Raw genomic sequence first — 18,995 nt, 5'->3', positions numbered from 1 at the left:
TAGTCTCCATCCGCCATTTTCAGCACATTGGAAAGCAGGTAGACCAAAAACTACACAGTGCCGGTAAAAACAACAGGTAAGTGTTTAAGAACACCATGCTCACATTTTTATTTCAATCAAGCCTTTGCAACGCTGCACTGAATGGCTCGGAAAGCAGGAGGACACCTTGCTCGGAGTGAGTTGCATCGGGTTTGTGCACTTATGAGTGCTCGGATTGATGATAACAATAAAATCTGTATGTCCTGCCAGTCCACAAAGCAACTCTAGCGCTCTGTTGAAACATTTTAGAGAACTTTTTCTCTCATAGAAGATTCCTCAAGCGAAAATGTGACCATTAGAAGTGTCTTTAAAGCGCGATGTGTGTTTGTTTGCCTGAAAGTCGGGATACACAACCTGAACACCTTTGCACGAGCTACTGGGTTAATTCACGATTTAACATCATCTGGTTTGCATGACAATATTTTAAGCACGAGGATACACTTTAAGATTGTTTTGCATACAACCCGCACTTGTTTTGCGATTTATTTTATTCAAGTTTGTTATAATCATGTTTTGGGTATTTCAGTATTACGTGCCTGTGCATCAAAATCCACCTACAAATATCGTGTAAGTTTTTGCTGGTGTTTCTTTTAGGAATTTGGAAACTTTTTCGCTGTTAGTTATACCATCTTCGGCTGTGGGTGCTGAAACGCCTTCTTTCTTTGTCCCACAGCCACCGTCTGTTATTAACAAAGATGACACCACAATGAATTACATCTCATTCATCTCCTGGTTTTGTTCATTCTCATGCCTCGCAAAGAATCTTTTTCGTATTCTTACGTGTAGTTTAGAGAAAATCTGTTAAATGCAATAGTAGGACAGTGGAGGGTGTAAAGATGAAATCGTTGTTAACTACTGGGGTGAACTTAAAGGTGCACTCAGCAATTTTTTGCTAGGCTAATTAAAAAAAAAAAAAAGTTGTACATGTGATTAAATGAGCAACACTTTTGAGAAATATTAAAAGGATATACATTCACATGACATGAAGACATTATATATAAGTCTGATATCAGTTTTGTAAAAAAGAAATTGCGTAGAGTGGGTCCGCACCCTCACGGAGGCAGCCATGTTGACATGTTAAGAATAATAAATGTTTAAGGCATTGTGATTATATCTTACTGTTTTATTATTACTTTGCTTTTTATTTAATTTGATTTATTTTTTGTGTAATTGTTTTGTCTTTCATTTTTTGTGTGCTCAATGTGCTTTTAAAAGCATAAACGTAAAGGTACTAAACAATATAACAACCAACACAACATACTATGTTGCGTTCCAGCACGAAATAATTATGTAGAAAAAATTGAGATTAAATCAATATATGTCCATTATATAGATGAGTAGGTGCATTCATGCCATGTTGTAGTTACCTTAATTATGAGATTCCAACTTCTAAAAAAGCGTTGAACTCGTAATTACAACTTGTAAACTCTGAATTTTCTCCGACTTGTACCACATGACCACTGCAGATTCCTTTTGTCATTGATAGTGCTGCCATAGAAATGCATAATTCTTAGTCCAAGTACTTGAACTGTTCCGAGTAGAATGTCACGGGTTGTCATCTTGTAATTACAACATTCTGTGAATGGGTATGTGCATTATTAAAACAAATGAAAAGGAACAGAACAGCTTCGATGTAATGTGGCAGCAACCTCATGCATCCAGACCAATAGGTGTCACTATAGAGTTCAAAACCACTGCTAATATTGGGACAAAAAAGTACCAGCTTAGAATAAAATGATTGAGTGAACCTTTAGGGTTAAATTGAGGAATAAAATACTGGTACCAAAAGGTATATAAAGTTGGTAGTTACAGTTTTTCATTATAAAGTTATTCCACACATTTATGAGACTATGACTTCAGAGGAGGTCACTGTTGCAGACTAATAATTTTTTACTGACAGATAAAAGAATGAATCCTTAATGACTACAGTATACTTGAGCACGAAGACCATTAATGACTGGGAGAAAGGATCTTTCAGTGGCTGTGTGACCACACGTAGGCTTTTGCAAATTAGAAATCACATCTATTTTTATTCACTACTGAGATTTGAGTGTAATGATGTCATGAATTATTTCTGCAAGCATCCATCTTGACAAAATAAAGGGGGAGTTTGAATTGGATGTTTTAATTTGATTCCAGCAGCTTGTTTTAACACACTTTCTGTTGTGTATTCATGCTCCCACCCATGTGAAAGTCAGATGCAAAAAAAATCTGTCTCCGACCTCCACACTTATGTAACAATGTCACATCAGAGAGGCCCCTTGTGTGTCATGCTGTTTTCTCAATTTCCCTTTATTCTCTGTAGCTGTCATCCAAACCTGATGACAATGTTCTACTTACCGTCCTGTCAGCTCTCGTTATTGCTCTGTTCTTATGCTGTGAGAAGAATTCTCTGCAGACCCACAACAAAGGGATCATCATTTGTATGAAACTGTAGGGTTTGCACCTGTATGCCTGACTGAATAATGTTTTTTGTTTTTGAGGGCTGTCTCTCAGGTGGATGGTTGGATTTGAGGTGAGGCTGGGTTAATTACACATAGTGTAATGCTGGTGTGGCCCTTGGTAATAGATACTGTTTATAGTCTAACCACACCTGTTAGATCATCACCATTTGGTGTGAAATACACCTTGAGGGTGACTTGCCTCCACTTACTAAACGTCTCAGATGTTAGAAGAGCAACTTGATCATTATTTACTGTATGAATTATGCTGTACATATTAAATATATGCACTACCATTCAGAAAAATTTGTAGTGTTTCTGAAAGAAGTCTCTTATGCTTAACAAGGCTGCAGTTATTTACATAAAAATACAGTAGAAACACTAATACTGTGAAATTATTCCAATTTAAAATAACTGTTTTCTAGTTTAATACATTTTAAAATGTAATTAATTCCTGTCAAAGCTGAATTACTGCAGTCTTTAGTGTCACAGTTTTCATGATTCTTTGATAAACAGTATGTTCGAAAGCATGTCACCTCTGATCAACTTAATGCATCCTTTATGAATAATTTTTTTCCAAAGAAAAAAAAAATTGTAATGACCCTAAACTTTGCATAGTAGTGCAAAGAAGAAGCGCAAATATCAGAAACTTTGAGTTTATTGCAGTTTTTAAATCATGTCTGTTCATGCTTTCAGTTTTGGGATTGCTTGAGAACAAGTCCCATCCTGCTTCATAAACATAGAGGATTATTTTGTTCTACATGGTAAAAATAACCTCTCTTATTTTCTGTTTTACAGAATCTATGAAATAAGAAAAGTCTTAGGAGTCTCAAATTCAATCGAGTGTTAAATCCTTGCCGCAGGTATGGCGAAACAATTTTTTCTAATGTTGTATAAATGCTTTTTTCCCCCAGAAATATACATTTATACAAACATACATATACAAAAATACGTTTGCTTTAAAAGCAAGTACCTTGAGTATTGGTTATGGTGATATACAGTTAAGGAACATATTGTAAAATGTATCCCGTTTGTTTTTGTTTTTTTGAGGCTGTAATGGCTTTGCCTCAAGGAGCATATGAAACCTTGGATGACATCCCAGCCCATGTGTGGAAGGGGCTGCCAAACAGCATGAAGCTGGGACCGTCAGCTGTCAACCCAAATCGCATTGGTGAGTAACCGCATGGCTGAGTACTTGTAAATACTGTTGATGAGAAATCATGTTCATTATTGCAATATTTTATTTTAACTCTGCTTGCTGAAACACTATGAGATGTCCCAAATATCTGACTTTGAAACACAATCGCCTAATTCAAATAAAAAGTTGAAATATTTACAAAGTTTGCCTGTTTTGCTCTACAACCATCACTTTTGACGGTCGCCTGTGGTTTAGCTGGTCAGCATTTTGAACCAAAGGAATTGAGAATGTTAAACAATTGAGTTGCAAACAACGTAACTGCAGTCTTGTTTTGTGCAGTACGCTGTGGTGGTGCCCTAGAAATATACAGATAAATGTTTAATATCGAATGCTCTAAAAAAATGGTTCTGTGAGAGAGTCTCTGGAGATCTTAAAGTGGCTCATTCTGAATGAAGATTCAAACTCCATCAAATAAAAGAGTTTTAAAAAAAAAAAAGATCTGTGAATGGAGAAGAAAATGCAATTCCTGATGTTTACTCCCATAGGATTTCTCGTGACATGCTGTCCATGTCTCTCTACAGGTGTATGGGCATCTAGATTAATACCTAAAGGCAAAAGGTTTGGGCCATTTGTAGGAGAACGAAAGAAGAGATCTCAAGTGACAAGCAATGTTTACATGTGGGAGGTATGTATTAGATATCCCACTGAGAAAACTCTGTCTGAATACACTAAACACAAAGCATATTTGGACCATAATACACCACCATTCAAAAGTTTGGGGTCAGTAAGATTTTTAATGTTTTTGAAAGAAGTCTCTTATGCTCACCAAGACTATTTATTGGATCAAAAATACAGTAAAACAGTTGAATTGTCATCAGCCATTACTCCAGTTTTCAAATCATTACTGATTTGGTACTCAAGAAAAAATTCTTATTATTGTCAATGTTGAAAATTAAATTTTGTGAAACATTTTAAATGATGGATAGATGAATATAAAGTTCAGAAGAACAGGATGTATTTAAAATAGCAATCTTTTGTTATATTATGAATGTCTTTACTGACACATTTTTGATCAATTTAATGCATCCTTGCTGACAAAAAAAAACACAAACTTTTGAAAGGTTGTGTAGGTTTAAGCAGTGGTCCTTAATTAAATACATATTGTTCCACTATCATTAGGTATATTTTCCAGCCTGGGGTTGGATGTGTGTAGATGCCACAGATCCAATGAAAGGGAACTGGTTGCGGTATGTGAACTGGGCACGCTCTTCTCAAGAGCAAAACCTCTTTCCACTGGAAATCAACCGAGCCATTTACTACAAAGTGTTGAGGGTAAGAGCTGATGAATTAGTTTGATTTTCACCTATTAATGTGTTATGATTGCAAAGAATTTAAGCCTGGAGAAAATGCATACAGGGGAGTAGTACACTAGTAAAGGGGTTTTCAAACTTTTTTTTATGCTAACGAGCCCCAAAAAAATGATTCCCTTGCAAGAGACACTCTGCCTAAATTATTAAAGGGTTAGTTCACCCAAAAATGAAAATTCTGTCATTAATTACTCACCCTCGTGTCGTTCTACATCCGTACGACTTTCGTTCAGCTTCGAAACATAAATGAAGATATTTTTAATGAAATCCGAGAGGTTTCAGTCCCTCCACAGAGATCCAACGCAACTACTGCTTTCAAGGTCCAGAAAAGTAGGAAAGACATCATTAAAGTACTCCATGGCCCGGTTTCACAGACCGGGCTTAGCCTTAGCCAGGATTAGGCCTTAGTTCAATTAGGGTATTTAAGTAGCTTTTATAAATGTACACTAGAAAAAAACATCACTGGTGTGCATCTTGAGACAAAACAATGGCTCTTACATATTTTAAGATATGTCATTGCAAGTTACTTTCAGTTAAAACAGCTCAAACATGCATTTTAGTCTAGGACTAGCTTAAGCCTTGTCTGTGAAACCGGGGGTTTGTGACTTCAGTGGTTTAACCCTAATTTATGAAAAACTAAAGCTTAATGAAAAACAAAGCACTTGCGTCGCTTCATTAAACTGAGGTTAAACCACTGGAGTCACATGGATTACTTTAATGATGTCTTTCCTACCTTTCTGGACCTTGATAGTGGTTGTTGCGTTGCGCGTAATTAATGACAGAATTTTTGGGTGAACTAACCCTTTAAAGCAGCTTTACTACCATTCAAAAGTTTGGGGTCAATATATGGGGTCTTTTTATTTTTTTATTTAAGAAATTAAAGAAAGTAATACCTTTTTATTCAGGATGCATTACACTGACAGTAAAGACTTTGACATTATTACAAAAGATTTCTGTTTCAATGCTGTTTTTTTTTTAACTTTATATTCATCAGAGAATCCTGAAAAAGGTATCATGGTTTCCACAAAAATATTAAGCAGCACAACTGTTTTCAACGTTGATTAGTCGTTGAAGTCTTTATAATAAAATGCTTCTTGTGCAGCAAATCAGCATATTAGAATGATTTCTGAATGATCATGTGACACTGAAGCCTGGGGTAATGATGCTGAAAATTCAGCTTTGACATCACAGGAATAAATTACATTTTTAACTATATTAAAATAGAAAACGCTTGGTTTATTTTCTTTAAATGGCAAACTATTGTTTTTTAATGTGTTTTTGATCAAATAAATGCAGCCTTGGTGAGCATAAGAGACTTCTTTCAAAGACATTTAAAAAATCTTACTAGCCAAACTTTTGAACAGTATAGTGTTTGTATTTTCATGTATAAAACAATATGTTGTCAAATTAAAATGTCAGTGTACTTTTCTTAAGTTCGCTAGTATTAACTTAATGACATTTTTTTTTCTTTCTACTATTAATGTTAGTTGTGTATCGCAAAGAGAACCATATTCAGTTGCATTTACTTGTGTGGTGCTTTTCACACTGATTAAATATTGTTAAATAGAAATGAAAAACTTGCAATAGAGCCCCCACCGAAAAAGCAAAAAGTGACAGTGACAAGGAGAAACACTCTAGGAATGTACAACACAAATACACAAACTGTTCTTGAAAGCATGTACATTGCAAGGAAGGAGAAATTAGAAAAATACTTTTATATAATTTCATTGTTAAAATTATTGTTGAAATAGGGCTGTCAGTAGAATAGTATTAATAGTAGTATTAATAATTTATTAATATTTAGTTTTTCACTGAAATTTTCCCAGCACCTCTGGGGTCCCAGAACAGTTTGAAAACCCCTACAACTAGTATATAGATGCACTCAAAGGTAATAGACATACAAAAAAAGTCTAATTTTAATTTCATAGTGTGGCATGGATATTTGAAAAGTAGTACTCTGGGACAAATATAGAATGATTAGAATTATTGATATGCTCCTGCTTAAATGTGTGTACATTAAACTTTTCTTATAGAGTTTATAAATTTACCAGTAGAAATTAAAATCCCTTTGTTTTGTTTTTTAAGTGCATCCTCTTCTACACTTATTGTAGTTGACAGGTGAACAAAACATCTTTAACGTCAATTAAAATGGTATAAGATTCTTTAATGAGCTTTCTCATACTGCACCCTAGTTTGTTATTGGGGTCTGTTCCTAAATGCCTGACAGAGCGTCAAGGCCTAGATAGTATTTCATCCTATGGCATGCCAAAAACCTCGACTCTGATTGGTCCGTCTACTCTCCGTCAGCCAATCGGACCCGACGAAGAACTTCTCGTGTGGTACAATGGGGAAGACAATCCTGAGATAGCAGCTGCATTAGAGGAAGAAAGGACTAGCAACCTGAGCAAGAAGAGTTCACCTAGAGCAAAGCGAGGTAAAATGAAAACACCGCCTCTTACTGCTACTACCTGGAGTTTTTTTCGATAAACATATCTCATTAGTGTCCGAGAACATGTGTTTATTCTATTCGGAAGTGTTCGAAGTCGCTAGCTAGAGCTAGCATGTTAGCCACCTGGCTATTCGACTATTTCCTATTAAGATTATTTAAAAAAAATGAATTATAGAAGATGTTCCGTTTTAAACAGCTTTGTTAAGAAGAAAAACACCCCGAGACAGAGCCAAAGTGCGGTGAATATAACGTACTCTTCTTCATGTTGATGAACGGATCAGTTAGCCGCCTTGCAGACTAGGACCTTATTTCAGTGTCTCAAAATCTAATGAACTTCTCACCTAGAGAGCATTTTGAGCATCACGGGCACGGTCGAGCGTTCGATTCAGAACGTTTGAAAGGCCTGTGATGCCCAAACATGCCATCTAGATAGACAGCTGAGCTCACTAGGTTTGGAGACGCAGCCCATGTCTGTCAGAGATGACCTTCGAGACCCTCCTCAAAGCATTTTGAATGAGACCTAAATGAGCCATAAAATAAACAGTTTCAACTCTAAAAGCTCCAAGTATGAGAGTCTGATTTGTTTGTTCGTCCACAGCTCATGTTAGTCATTTGTCACACTTCACTGCATCATGTTTGATGCTTCTAAGCTTGTATGTAATTTAATAAACATTTTTTTATTTAATTATTTTTCTATAAAATATATTACACATATATATTTGACTTTAATTGTATATATTTAGTCTGAACTGTCTTTTATAGACTCTTTTTTTTTTTTTTTTTTTTTTTTTTTATTGACTGAAATGGACAGATGCCCGACCTAAACTTGCTTTTGAGAAAAGGAAAAGAGCATTTGCTGGTCTTTTCATAGAGTACATGGTCATTTGACTTTCCCCTTTTCAATGACAAGTTCAGCTGAAGGCATGAAGGTTCAATTTAGCTGGTAATATTTTTAAAGAAAGGTTACACACGTAAAAGTAGTTCTTGAAATATTTGACATGTTAATGATATTTAAAAGTTTGCTGTAAGGGAAAATTAGGAATTGAGAAGGATATTTTGTTTTGTTTAAATTTGATTTTGTAAGTTAGAAAGCCTTTGAAAGTTAGAAGTTTTAGCTTAAATACTTCAATCCCTAACTATTCATAGACAGTTTACCAATGAACGTTTTGATGTCATTAGCACGTCAAAACATGTTGTAACTAAATATGTGCATCATTCCTTTTATCTGACAAAGCAGGGTCAAATGGCATTGTGAAAATCTATGCGTACATTAAGGGCAGTTGTAATTACCATGATTAGTGCATTGAAGTATGTAGTGAATTTTGATTAAAAATGTTAATGGTTGTGTACATGAAATAGTAATGACTAGCATTTGAGGACACTGTTGGATGTGGATATGTGGGAATGACTATTTGACAAGTATGGTCAGATGACCAAGTTAGCAGCATGTGTCTGTTTTATGAATTGGGTTTTGTATAAGATGTTCCCAAATGACCTTGTCACAAGGACAGCAGCTGATAGCTGGTTTCTTTGCTTGGCTGACAATATCTGTGATTAATTGTGTAAATGTATATAAAAGCAATTACATGTCATGTCATTATCCAACATTTATATACCATTAAATGTAAAGTTCATCCAAACATAAAAATTGTGATTTACCCACCGTCATGTCATTCCAAGCCTGTATGACTTACTTTCTTCTTTGAAACACAAAAATATATTTTTTTAAGGATGTCTCGATGTTTTTTTTGTTCGACATTCATTTTATGGACAAATAATGTTCTTCAGAATATCTTCCTTTGTGTTCCACACAAGAAAGTCCGTCATACAGGTTAGGAACAACATGTGAGTAAATGATGAGATCATTTTCATTTTTGAGTGAACCATTCCTTAAACTTCAATCTTCTACAACCACCTGTAATTCAGTAACAGTTAATGCACACTACATTTAACATGCAATAACTGGTATAGATTTTATTATGGGCATTAAAAGTGTGAAAAACAGGCATTTCTTTGGCTATGTCACACGCAATGCTGCAGTTACTGAGAAGTCTGGTTTTGTGGTGAGCTGCTAATTTAGAAAAGAAGGAGGTGACATACTTGTTTTGTTTTGGATCTTGCAGGTGGAGCTCTTTATTCTAGGTAATGTAGCAGATGTTCTTACAAAACCTGGTTGCTTACAGTTTTCAGTTTATATTTATGTATTACTACTTTGAAATATCATTGTAGGTTTTGAAAGCTATGATAGGAAACCTAAACCTCCTATTAATTGCTTTTTTTGCTGGCTTTAGTGAGTCTTGAAAGTTATCTTTTTTTTTTTTTTCTTTTTTTTTTTTTTACTAAAAACAGATTTGTTTCTCCCTAAAGCAAGGAGGAAGCTGTCGGAAAAAGCCAGACAGGCTGATTTGGGTGAATTCTGTGAACCGAAGAAATCGAGTGCTGCTGAACCCTTATTCACAGCGATGCGGGACTCAGAGGAAGGTAGGTTATGCTCTTCATCAGCCTCTGGCAAGGATTTATGCTGTTCACAAGTATGCTTGGCTCAATCATAATGTTTTTTTTTATAGTTTACAGTAGGGCTGCAATCAACAGTTATTTTGATAATCAATTAATGCGTCATTTATTTCTTTGGTTAAATGGAGCCACATTTTATTTGATTCTGTGATTCAAAATGATCTTCCAAACACTGTACAAATTGAATGCTATGAAAACGATTAGAGTGTAGGCTATGATATATATTATGAGCAAAGAGGTTTAAAATATAAAAGCTAATTTACAAAATTACAAAAATTTTACATTTATATTAATTTCATCTTATCCCTTCTCTTCTCATTAAACTTTTCTCATTAAAATACCAAACAACAACAACAAAAAAACATTACATGTTGAGTTCAAAACCTAAAGTTAATGTCCAACAATTAGACTTGTTTGATTTTCATAAATTTCTAACATTTATAGATTAGGACAGGGGTGTCCAAACTCGGTTCTGAAGGGCCACTGTCTTGCAGAGTTTAGCCCCAACTGACCACAACACACCTGCCTGGCAGTTTCCTGTATGCCTAAAGACCTTGAATAGCTGGTTCAGGTGTGTTTAATTGGGGTTGGAGCTAAACTCTACAGGACAGTGGGCCTCCAGGAGCAGGATTGGACACCCCTGGATTAGGATATAACCATAAAATGTTAGTTATGCACTGGATCGTATGCACGTATGTCCAAGCACTTGAAATGGAAAGCCACATCAATCTATATGCTTGTGAGTTTAAAACGCTTTAAACACGGCTCAGTCTGTGATCTCCATTATTTTTCAGATGTGTTTTCTCCAACGAAATGCATTTTTCACTTCTCTAAAGAAACATCAGCGGTGGTGGTTTTTGTGCACCACACACAGACCTGACTTTTCAGTGATGAAATTTGTTTTGAATTATTTAATGGATTAGTTTACATAGAATTATGTGTTTAGATTGATTTTCAGCTTCACTAGTCAGTTTTCCTTTGCTTGAGCAGTTACAAACACTGTGGTATTTTAAATATATTTTTCTTGTGATTCAGGGCTTAATGGTGAGGAAAGACCATCTTCACCTCCAGAGTTGCAACAGGAGAATACAGTTTCCCAGTTATCTTCGACAGAAAGTGAGAACCCTGTCCAGTCTCATACAACAGAGATGAATCAGAGGGAAGAATTGGATGAGGAACATGCAAACATTGATGGAGAACTGCAGCACCCACAGTTAAATCAGAGCCCACAGCACCCCTCTGAGGCAGAATCAGTTGATGGGAATGAAAAATCTCTCCTGCAATTACATTCAGGCAGCCCTGCAGAAGAAAGCTCTGAGAGTCCACTGTGTGATACAGAGTGTATGTCTTCTTTAGCAAATCCTGAGTTGGAGGCAGAGGGGGATTTTGAGGATGACCCCCAGGGAGGAACGTACCCCTGTCAGCACTGCGAGCGTCATTTCTCCACCAAACAGGGCCTGGAGCGCCACACTCACATTCACACTACTTCAAACATTCAAACTCATACGTTTAAGTGCCGGTACTGTGCCAAGCCCTTTGGCTCTCAGGTGGGCAGACGCAGACATGAACGTAGACATGAGAATGGGAGTAAAACTTTAAATAGGCCCGGGTCACTCAGCGGAGCAGCATTCCTCCACAGTCCTACAATGCCCAATGATTCTGCAACCTCTGGCAGTGTGTCCACTCCAAGCCATGCAGTCGTTATGAACACACAGAACAGTCCTCTTCAGCAAACCTCTGACAATTTGAAAAAAGAGCCTGGTGTTGAATCTGACAGGCCTTTTATATTAGATGAGAATGGGGAGTCAAAAGAGCTTCATCCTTGCAAGTACTGTAACAAGGCTTTCGGCACACACACCAACATGCGCAGGCACCAGCGCAGAATCCATGAGCGGCATCTAATGCCGAAAGGTGTTCGCCGGAAAGGTATACTCCTGCAGGATGGCTCCTCCCAACACCAGCAGCATGAACAAGGGCAGACCGTTTTGCTCCAGGAAGAGTCACCAAGTGCCAGTCCCCCACCTATTTATGTGCCCAGTGTGGAGACCGAGGATGAGGGAGAGAGGGAGGAGTGTATGGTTGATATCTCTAACAATATTTCTGAAAATCTCAGCCATTACATCGATGGAAAGATCCCATCTACAAGCACAGTGAGCAACTGTGAGGTCATCGAGGTTGATTCAAGCACTGCAGCGTTGTTTGGCCTTGATGCTCTCATTTTGAGCCCCAAACAAATTAGTCATTCTCTTAAAGTTGAAACACGGACTTGTCCAGTGAAGGAAGTTTCATGCGTCCCTCAGACAGCTTCTAAAAGGCGAACTGCTACACCACCGCTGCTGCCTGCTGTAAAAGTGGAGGCAGAAACGGTGTCCTCCTCTTCCTCATTGTCCTCCCCTTCCTCTCAGTCCTCTTTGTTGGTAGGAAACATTTTCTCCCAGTCAACCGAAACATTAGCTTTTCAAAAGGAGAAAACAGTTTATCTTTCTCCAAAACTCAAACAATTACTACAGGCCCCGGACGGTCAGAAACCATCCATAAGTCTAATTACAGATAATAGATTGACCACCCCACTTTCCGTAACTTCACTGCCTGCTGTCCAAGGTAGGTTTAAAAGAAGAACCGCCTCCCCTCCCACAACTTCACAGAGTAGCCCACCACAAAGAAATGAGAACATAAGCCCTGCAACTGGGGTTTCATGTACTCTGAAGGTGCCAAAGATTGAGAGCCACTGCATGACACGTTCTTGGAGTTTGTCCAGCAGTGATCATGGGGACACTGAAAGCCTGACAGGAAAAGACTGGTCTCCTTCAAGAAGCGGCGGGAATTCTTGCAATCAGCAGCCGCTTGACCTTTCAAATTCCTTCAGTAAGAGAGACAATAGTGTAAGCAGAGGATCTGGAGAGGCTGTCCTTGACCTAAGTATGAACCGTAAAAGTCCTGTTGACCATGAAGTAAAGACATGCTCAGCCACACTACCGCCACATGTGAAGAGGAAGAAACCTAATACCAGCATTTTAGAAAAAGTGTTAATGAACGAGTATGCTGGCCTAAACTCGCCCGGAGAAGAAGGATCCAACACTCTTGGAAGCCCTGATGCCCTTTCATCTTCTGAGAGTGCCACATGTGTAGCCCCTTCTAGTCCTGGATCAGAATCGGAGCGCCTTCCTTGTGAATCAACCTCTCCTCCTTCCTTGACCCCTATGACTATTAATCCATCCTCTCCATCTTCCTCTAGTATAGCTTCAACTACTCCCCCTCCTCCAGTCCTGCCCACTATCCCATCTCCTCCACCTTTATCATCGCAGCATTTTCAAGTGTCAGACTCCTTATCACCTTCCCCTTTCCCTGTGTTGTCCCCTAAAATGTCCCCCAAAGCAGTCGATAGTTTAGAGGAAGTGTCTGATTCATCTGCATTAACAGAATCATGCCATGATACATTAAATTCCATTGTTAATGAATCAGACCAAACTGCTGAGCAGTTAGACCCTGCGATTTCTCCACTGCCTCAGGATGCAAAAAGACATTGTACAGCAGATTCATCTTCAAAGTCAGAAACACTACTTGAGGGCTCAACTCATGATTCTAAGCCTCAGTTTTTAAGAAATGCAGACCAAGCAGGTTCTTCTCACCTAGAGTGGGATACTACTTCTGAAACCAGCCAAAGCCATTCCTGTGAAGGAATTCTCCCTCAAGACCTCAATATTAAAACAGAAGGCCGACACAAATCAAAGTCTTCTCTTTCTACAGTACAATCAAATCCTAAAGAATCTTCACCGACCTTCCTCAGCGAATTTCATTCTCCACAGAAGAGTTCAGTGGTCGATAACAACTTGGTTGTAGAGGATTCAGGGAAAAAAGAGGAGTCGGTGGATATAACCGCAAATGGCGCTGACGTTTCACCTGGGACTCCAGTCAAAAATTGTGATGAGGTTGAAACACCAGAGAGAGAGACTTTTGTCAAGAGTTTTGTGTGTAACGTCTGCAAAGAGCCATTTCGCTCAATCAAAGACCTTAGTGGCCATATAATACAGCATGCGTCAGAGTGGCCTTTTAAGTGTGAGTTTTGCGTGCAGTTATTTGGCAACGCCACTGCACTCCTCGAGCACCGCTCCTCTCTCCATGGGGTGGGAAGAATTTATGTTTGCTCCATTTGCTCAAAGGAGTTTGCCTTCCTCTGCAATCTCCAGCAACATCAAAGTGACCTACATCCAAGTCAGAGTTGCACTCACACTGCCGTTGAAAATGGGAAGCTCAGACCTCAGAACTACACAGATCCTGCTTACGCAAATGTGGAGAAAGATGCTGTTGTCGATTCAACTGAGGATTCTTCTGAGGAGCGTAAAAGTGACACTAATAAGGTGGAAGAAGAGGAAAATGGCCATGAGGACCCTACAGAAGAACTATACACTACAATAAAGATTATGGCATCTGAGGCTGGTAAACCGAAAGGTCCAGATGTACGACTTGGCATTAATCAACACTACCCCAGCTTTAAGCCTCCACCTTTCCCGTACCACAACCGAACACCCGATGGCTCGGTTTCCTCTGCCACTAATTTTACCACACACAACATCCCCCAAACATTTAGCACTGCCATCCGGTGTACCAAATGCGGAAACAGCTTTGACAACATGCCTGAGCTACACAAACACATATTGGTTTGTGCTAATGCTAGTGATAAGAAGCGCTACACCCCTAAGAAGAATCCCATTCCTCTCAAACAAGTTGTGAAACAGTCTCCAAATGGTCTTCTTTCCACCACAGGAGCTAGTACTGGGCAGAATGCCTTCCGCAGAATGGGCCAACCAAAAAGGCTCAACTTTAACCAAGATATAACCTCTAAAGCAAAGTTATCAGCTCTGAATAAGAAGAAAAACCAGCTTGTCCAGAAAGCCATATCTCAGAAGAACAAGTCTGCTGCCTCTGCAAAGAAACCGATAACCCGGATAAAGGAAGAGGAGACTCATGATATCCATGCATGCCCATACTGTAGTCGAGAGTTCACATACCCAGCCAGCCTCGCTAAACACATCGCTTGCAGCTGTCCACAAAGACCTGTTGCCAAGAAGTTGAAAAAAGGTGCACTGATGCCTCAAGACAAAAACAGGAGTCTCCGAAGTCGAGCCACTGACTCTGAAGTTAAACAAGAGGCAGGTTCTGGATCAAGTGCAAAGCCCTTGGGGAAAACAAGAGCCCGGAGCTCTGAGCCAATTGAGAATGAGGCTCCACCAGCAATTAAAGGAAAAGAACCTCAGGTACGTACAAAGAGGCCAGCCTTGAATATGGACAACACGGCCCCACAAACTAAGAAAGGCAAAAAGAGCAATGAGCCACTGACTTCCATAACTCCTGCAGTTACTGATGACTCTTCAACACGACCACCGTCTAAAATGCAACGTGGATCTAAGGAGGTTGTTGTCAAGAAGGAGGCTGTTGTCAGGAAGGAGGCTGTTGTCAAGAAGGAGGCTGTTGTCAAGAAAGAGGTTTTTGTCAAGAAGGAGGTTGATGTGAAAACGCACCAGTCCAAAAAGGAGGAGCGTTTTTCGGCAAGGACACGGGAGAGAAAAGGTGGGCCGGTGACACGCAGTGTGCAGATGGCTAGTGCTTCAGCTCCTTTGGAAGTGAAGACTGAAGACCTCTCAAACCATGAACCAGGGCAATCTGAGGTAATCCAGATTTATCATTGTTAACATTGATATAATGTGTTTATAGTTACATTTTTATATGTGTGCTTGATTTCATCGTGTTTTTTTCTGTGTTTATTTCAGGAGTCTCTATTGAAGTTAACCAGGTAGAACTCCACGTTCTCTACAGGATTGCTTTAGTCAGTGATTGGAAGGGGAACTTCTTTCAACTAAATTGGATTAACTTGATCATAGCCTGAATGTTCAGGGGAACCAGGAGTTATCTCCCTGCTCGTCTTTTGTGTTGGCCCATTGGAAGTATCTTCTCAGTGCACTTTTATAAATAAGCCTTTGGATGTCTAACCCCCTCCCCCAAAATGGACTGAAGAATATGATAAATAAATCTCAATCAAGCATAATATTACTTATGTAATATTTATAAATGTTGACATTCTGGTTTTAAGATATTGCAAGAGGCAATCATTCAACAGTTTCTCTTAGACTGGTTGACCCCGTTTAATCTGTAAGGTTTTCGGATCCAACGGTCTCCTAATGCATGTGCTTCTGTATACAGTATGATTGGACTGATCCTCTCTCCATGTCTGTACTCCGTTTTGACCTGCTCCTCTTTTACTGAGAGAAATTATTTGAAGAAGAGTATATATGTATATTTAAGTAAATGTAATCCTCCACAGGGAATGTTTATCATACTGAGGCTCTCATAATCTGAGAGGCTTTTTTTGTTTTTACTTTGTTGTTGATGTTTTTGTTTATTTTGGCATAGTAAATGAATTGAGCTGTTTGATACAGTCAGAGTGAGCAGGAGAGAACGGTTTGCTGTATGTAAAAAGTGTTCGACCTTCACCTGAACCAGCCAAACCCGTAAGCCATTTTTTTTTCTTTTCTTTTCTCTGTTCCTTTTGTAATCTAAATATTCTACAGCAGGGCTGCTGGCCATTAAAATTACACTAAAACTTCAACTGGGAATGACAAACAGTCTTCTGCACTTGCATGAGATGAATTAAAAGTTGTAAGTGCCATTATTACAACCCAAATTATGTAATTGCATATTACATACATATTGCATAGTAGTGATCTGGTCAATCAGGTTGCTCGTTTCTATGAAAAGCACTTTATTTAGGCTAATTTGCCTTTTATGGATATCTCAAAGTTTGAGGTGATTTTACAAAATGTGATGACACCTGCTTGAAAATGAGAAAAACAGCATTAATTTTTCACTGGTATATTATACGCATGTACGTCGTACCCTGAGGCAACCTCAGAAATTTGCTTCCAGTCTGTTAAGACCTAGTTAATGTTGCATTATTAGTATAATTAGCTGTTATTGCCATGACGCCATCGCAAGATTCTTTGGTAACCAAGCATTACACAAATGTTCTGTTTTTTTCGTTTCCCATTTTTATAAAATGGATAAGGCCTCTGCTTTAATAGAACATCAACTGCACTTAAAATCCTTATTGGTCTACCTCCTGGCAAGCTTTGAACTGATGCGTTTTCTGCCTTTGGACAGCGTAATCCCTCTCACTCCTAAGCCTGTCTCTGCCATGTCATTTCCACTTTACAACCTGGACAATGAGGACAGGGATCTAAACAAGATCTGAATGCTTGAAATGTTTTTTAAGCAAGGAACTTGAAACGATATTTCTTTTTCTTTACAGAATTTCCATCTTGCAGTATGTCTTTGCTGTCCTGCATTGATATATTTTTGGGAATGAAATGTTGACCGTGTTTTGTGATTATGAATAATAACCTTCACAAATGTAAAATGCATTGTCCTAATTGATATATTAAATTTTTTTTCAATGTATACTTGATTTTAGCTTTTAGTTTGACTTTAGGTGATACTTCAGAATATATCCAGAGATAAGGTACCTGTCACAAATCTTTTGTCAATATTTAAGTTTGATTTTATGCGTATCTCACATTCAGATTTTTTTTTTTTTTTTGTCCAGGTCCATTATTAGTATGTTTTCTTTAGTTCAATTCCGCAAGTCAGGTGATTTAATCTTATCAAGAGCTCGATCTTTCCAGCAGGATCCAAGTTTTATTGCGGCTGTCATAATCTCGTATTTGATCATCAAAAAAGCCATTAAAGTGAAATGGAGATCTCTTCTAGGCTAGCTAACCCTGACTAAATACTAAATATAGCTGCAAGTACACTTCTAACCGTCTGGCTTGTTATTCAAATGAAGAATAGAATATTGAGTGCAAATTTGTTGTTACACAGGATAGATCTTTTTGTTGCAAGGAAAGCACATCTTGTTTGTTTCCCCCATGCCATGGTGCCGTTCTTTATGGTTCCTCCATGGGCCAATGCAGTGGTTTATGGTTCCTCCATGCTGTGTATTTGAGAGAAGAGGTGCATGATGCTGTGCTCAGCTTGACGGGATGAAATATGGCCACACTTAATCCTGATTGCTGTGCAAGGTGGCATAGCCCTAGTCATAAAAATGCAGCCCCGTGCAGCTTCCGAGTTGGTCGATGCAGTATATTAAGATGAGGAAGTGACGCTTGGGTTAGAAATCATCTTGATAATTTTACCAGACCCATGTTTTATTAAACCCAATATTTTTATTTTTTTAACTTCTAGATATCTCAAAAGTTTTGCTTTCGTACATTTTTAAAACTTCTGTTAATGCTTCGTTTAGTTCCATTTGCAATCCTTTATAATTGTGTAATGTTACATATTTCTGGGTGAATGAAAAAATTAGAGTAAGAATTAAATTGAGCAGTCAAGTCTGAATTATGAAAACAGAATAATACAGTGCGAGATTGCTAAAAGCATGCCTAAATGTAGGCATTTGGTTAACATTAACCAATAGCCTGTGTGAATGGGCAAGATTTTGATTTAAACTCTTTTCTTTGAAATCTTTTGCGCCAAATGAATTGTTCACCTTAAGACTATAAATGAGGCCAGTTTTGATTCCTTCTGGAATTTTAACCTCAGACTTGCTACTAGTTTTATTTATGTACTGCTGCAACATATTACTTTCCCTACATTCAGAGACTATTAGAAATAGTGTTGCCTTATGTAACTAGGTAGGCCGAGGATATGTTTGTGCTGATGTACATGCAATCAAATACCTTTCTGCCTCTCTGAGGGGAGCGGAAGAACAGTAAAATTGAGAGAGCAGAATCACTCCTCGGCGGAGAGAGAGTGATCTGTTCTGGCAGGGGAGTGCATGGGAAGAACAGCTCTACCCTTCCCAGCTGACAGCTTACTATCTGCATGTCTCTTCAGTTCACGTTCAAAAAGAATTTGATTTGAGCGAACCTTCAGTTAGACAGAGGGAATTAATTCCAGTGAGCTCCAGCCACTTGGCATCTGCTTTGTCTGTCAGTTGAAAGCTGTGAAACTAACTGTGCCTCTTGTCACAACTAAATTTCAGAGTTTTGCTGATA

At 38.3% G+C, this 18,995-nt stretch overlaps 1 protein-coding gene across 2 annotated transcripts; it reads left to right on the top strand.

Moving 5' to 3' along the window:
• On the top strand, positions 1–17,400 carry prdm2b (PR domain containing 2, with ZNF domain b). 2 transcript variants are annotated; one of them, XM_051912446.1, is made up of 9 exons: positions 1–76; positions 3,279–3,343; positions 3,531–3,651; positions 4,200–4,303; positions 4,798–4,950; positions 7,293–7,419; positions 9,802–9,915; positions 10,984–15,614; positions 15,717–17,400. In XM_051912446.1, the coding sequence occupies exons 3-9, from the start codon at positions 3,537–3,539 to the stop codon at positions 15,741–15,743; spliced, it is 5,271 nt and encodes a 1,756-aa protein (XP_051768406.1). In that variant the 5' UTR covers positions 1–76; positions 3,279–3,343; positions 3,531–3,536; the 3' UTR covers positions 15,744–17,400. The 2 variants fall into 2 exon arrangements, with proteins under 2 accessions (XP_051768406.1, XP_051768405.1); XM_051912445.1 differs by having other exon boundaries at positions 4–76; positions 9,784–9,915.
• The last annotated feature ends 1,595 nt before the right edge of the window (positions 17,401–18,995 follow it).

Source organism: Ctenopharyngodon idella, chromosome 11, assembly GCF_019924925.1.
Source record: "Ctenopharyngodon idella isolate HZGC_01 chromosome 11, HZGC01, whole genome shotgun sequence".
Classification (NCBI taxonomy): Eukaryota; Metazoa; Chordata; class Actinopteri; order Cypriniformes; family Xenocyprididae; genus Ctenopharyngodon; species Ctenopharyngodon idella.
Note: the sequence above shows the minus strand (reverse complement) of the source record. Positions and strands in the feature narration are given on the sequence as shown.

What these genes read in the sequence shown, in the direction of transcription:
- prdm2b (XM_051912445.1), top strand. Translation starts at nt 3,537, where the DNA reads ATGGCTTTGCCTCAAGGAGCATATGAAACCTTGGATGACATCCCAGCC. An exon ending in TGTCAACCCAAATCGCATTG is followed by an intron (nt 3,652 to 4,199) that starts GTGAGTAACCGC and finishes GTCTCTCTACAG; the next exon opens with GTGTATGGGCATCTAGATTA. An exon ending in ATGAACCAGGGCAATCTGAG is followed by an intron (nt 15,615 to 15,716) that starts GTAATCCAGATT and finishes TGTTTATTTCAG; the next exon opens with GAGTCTCTATTGAAGTTAAC.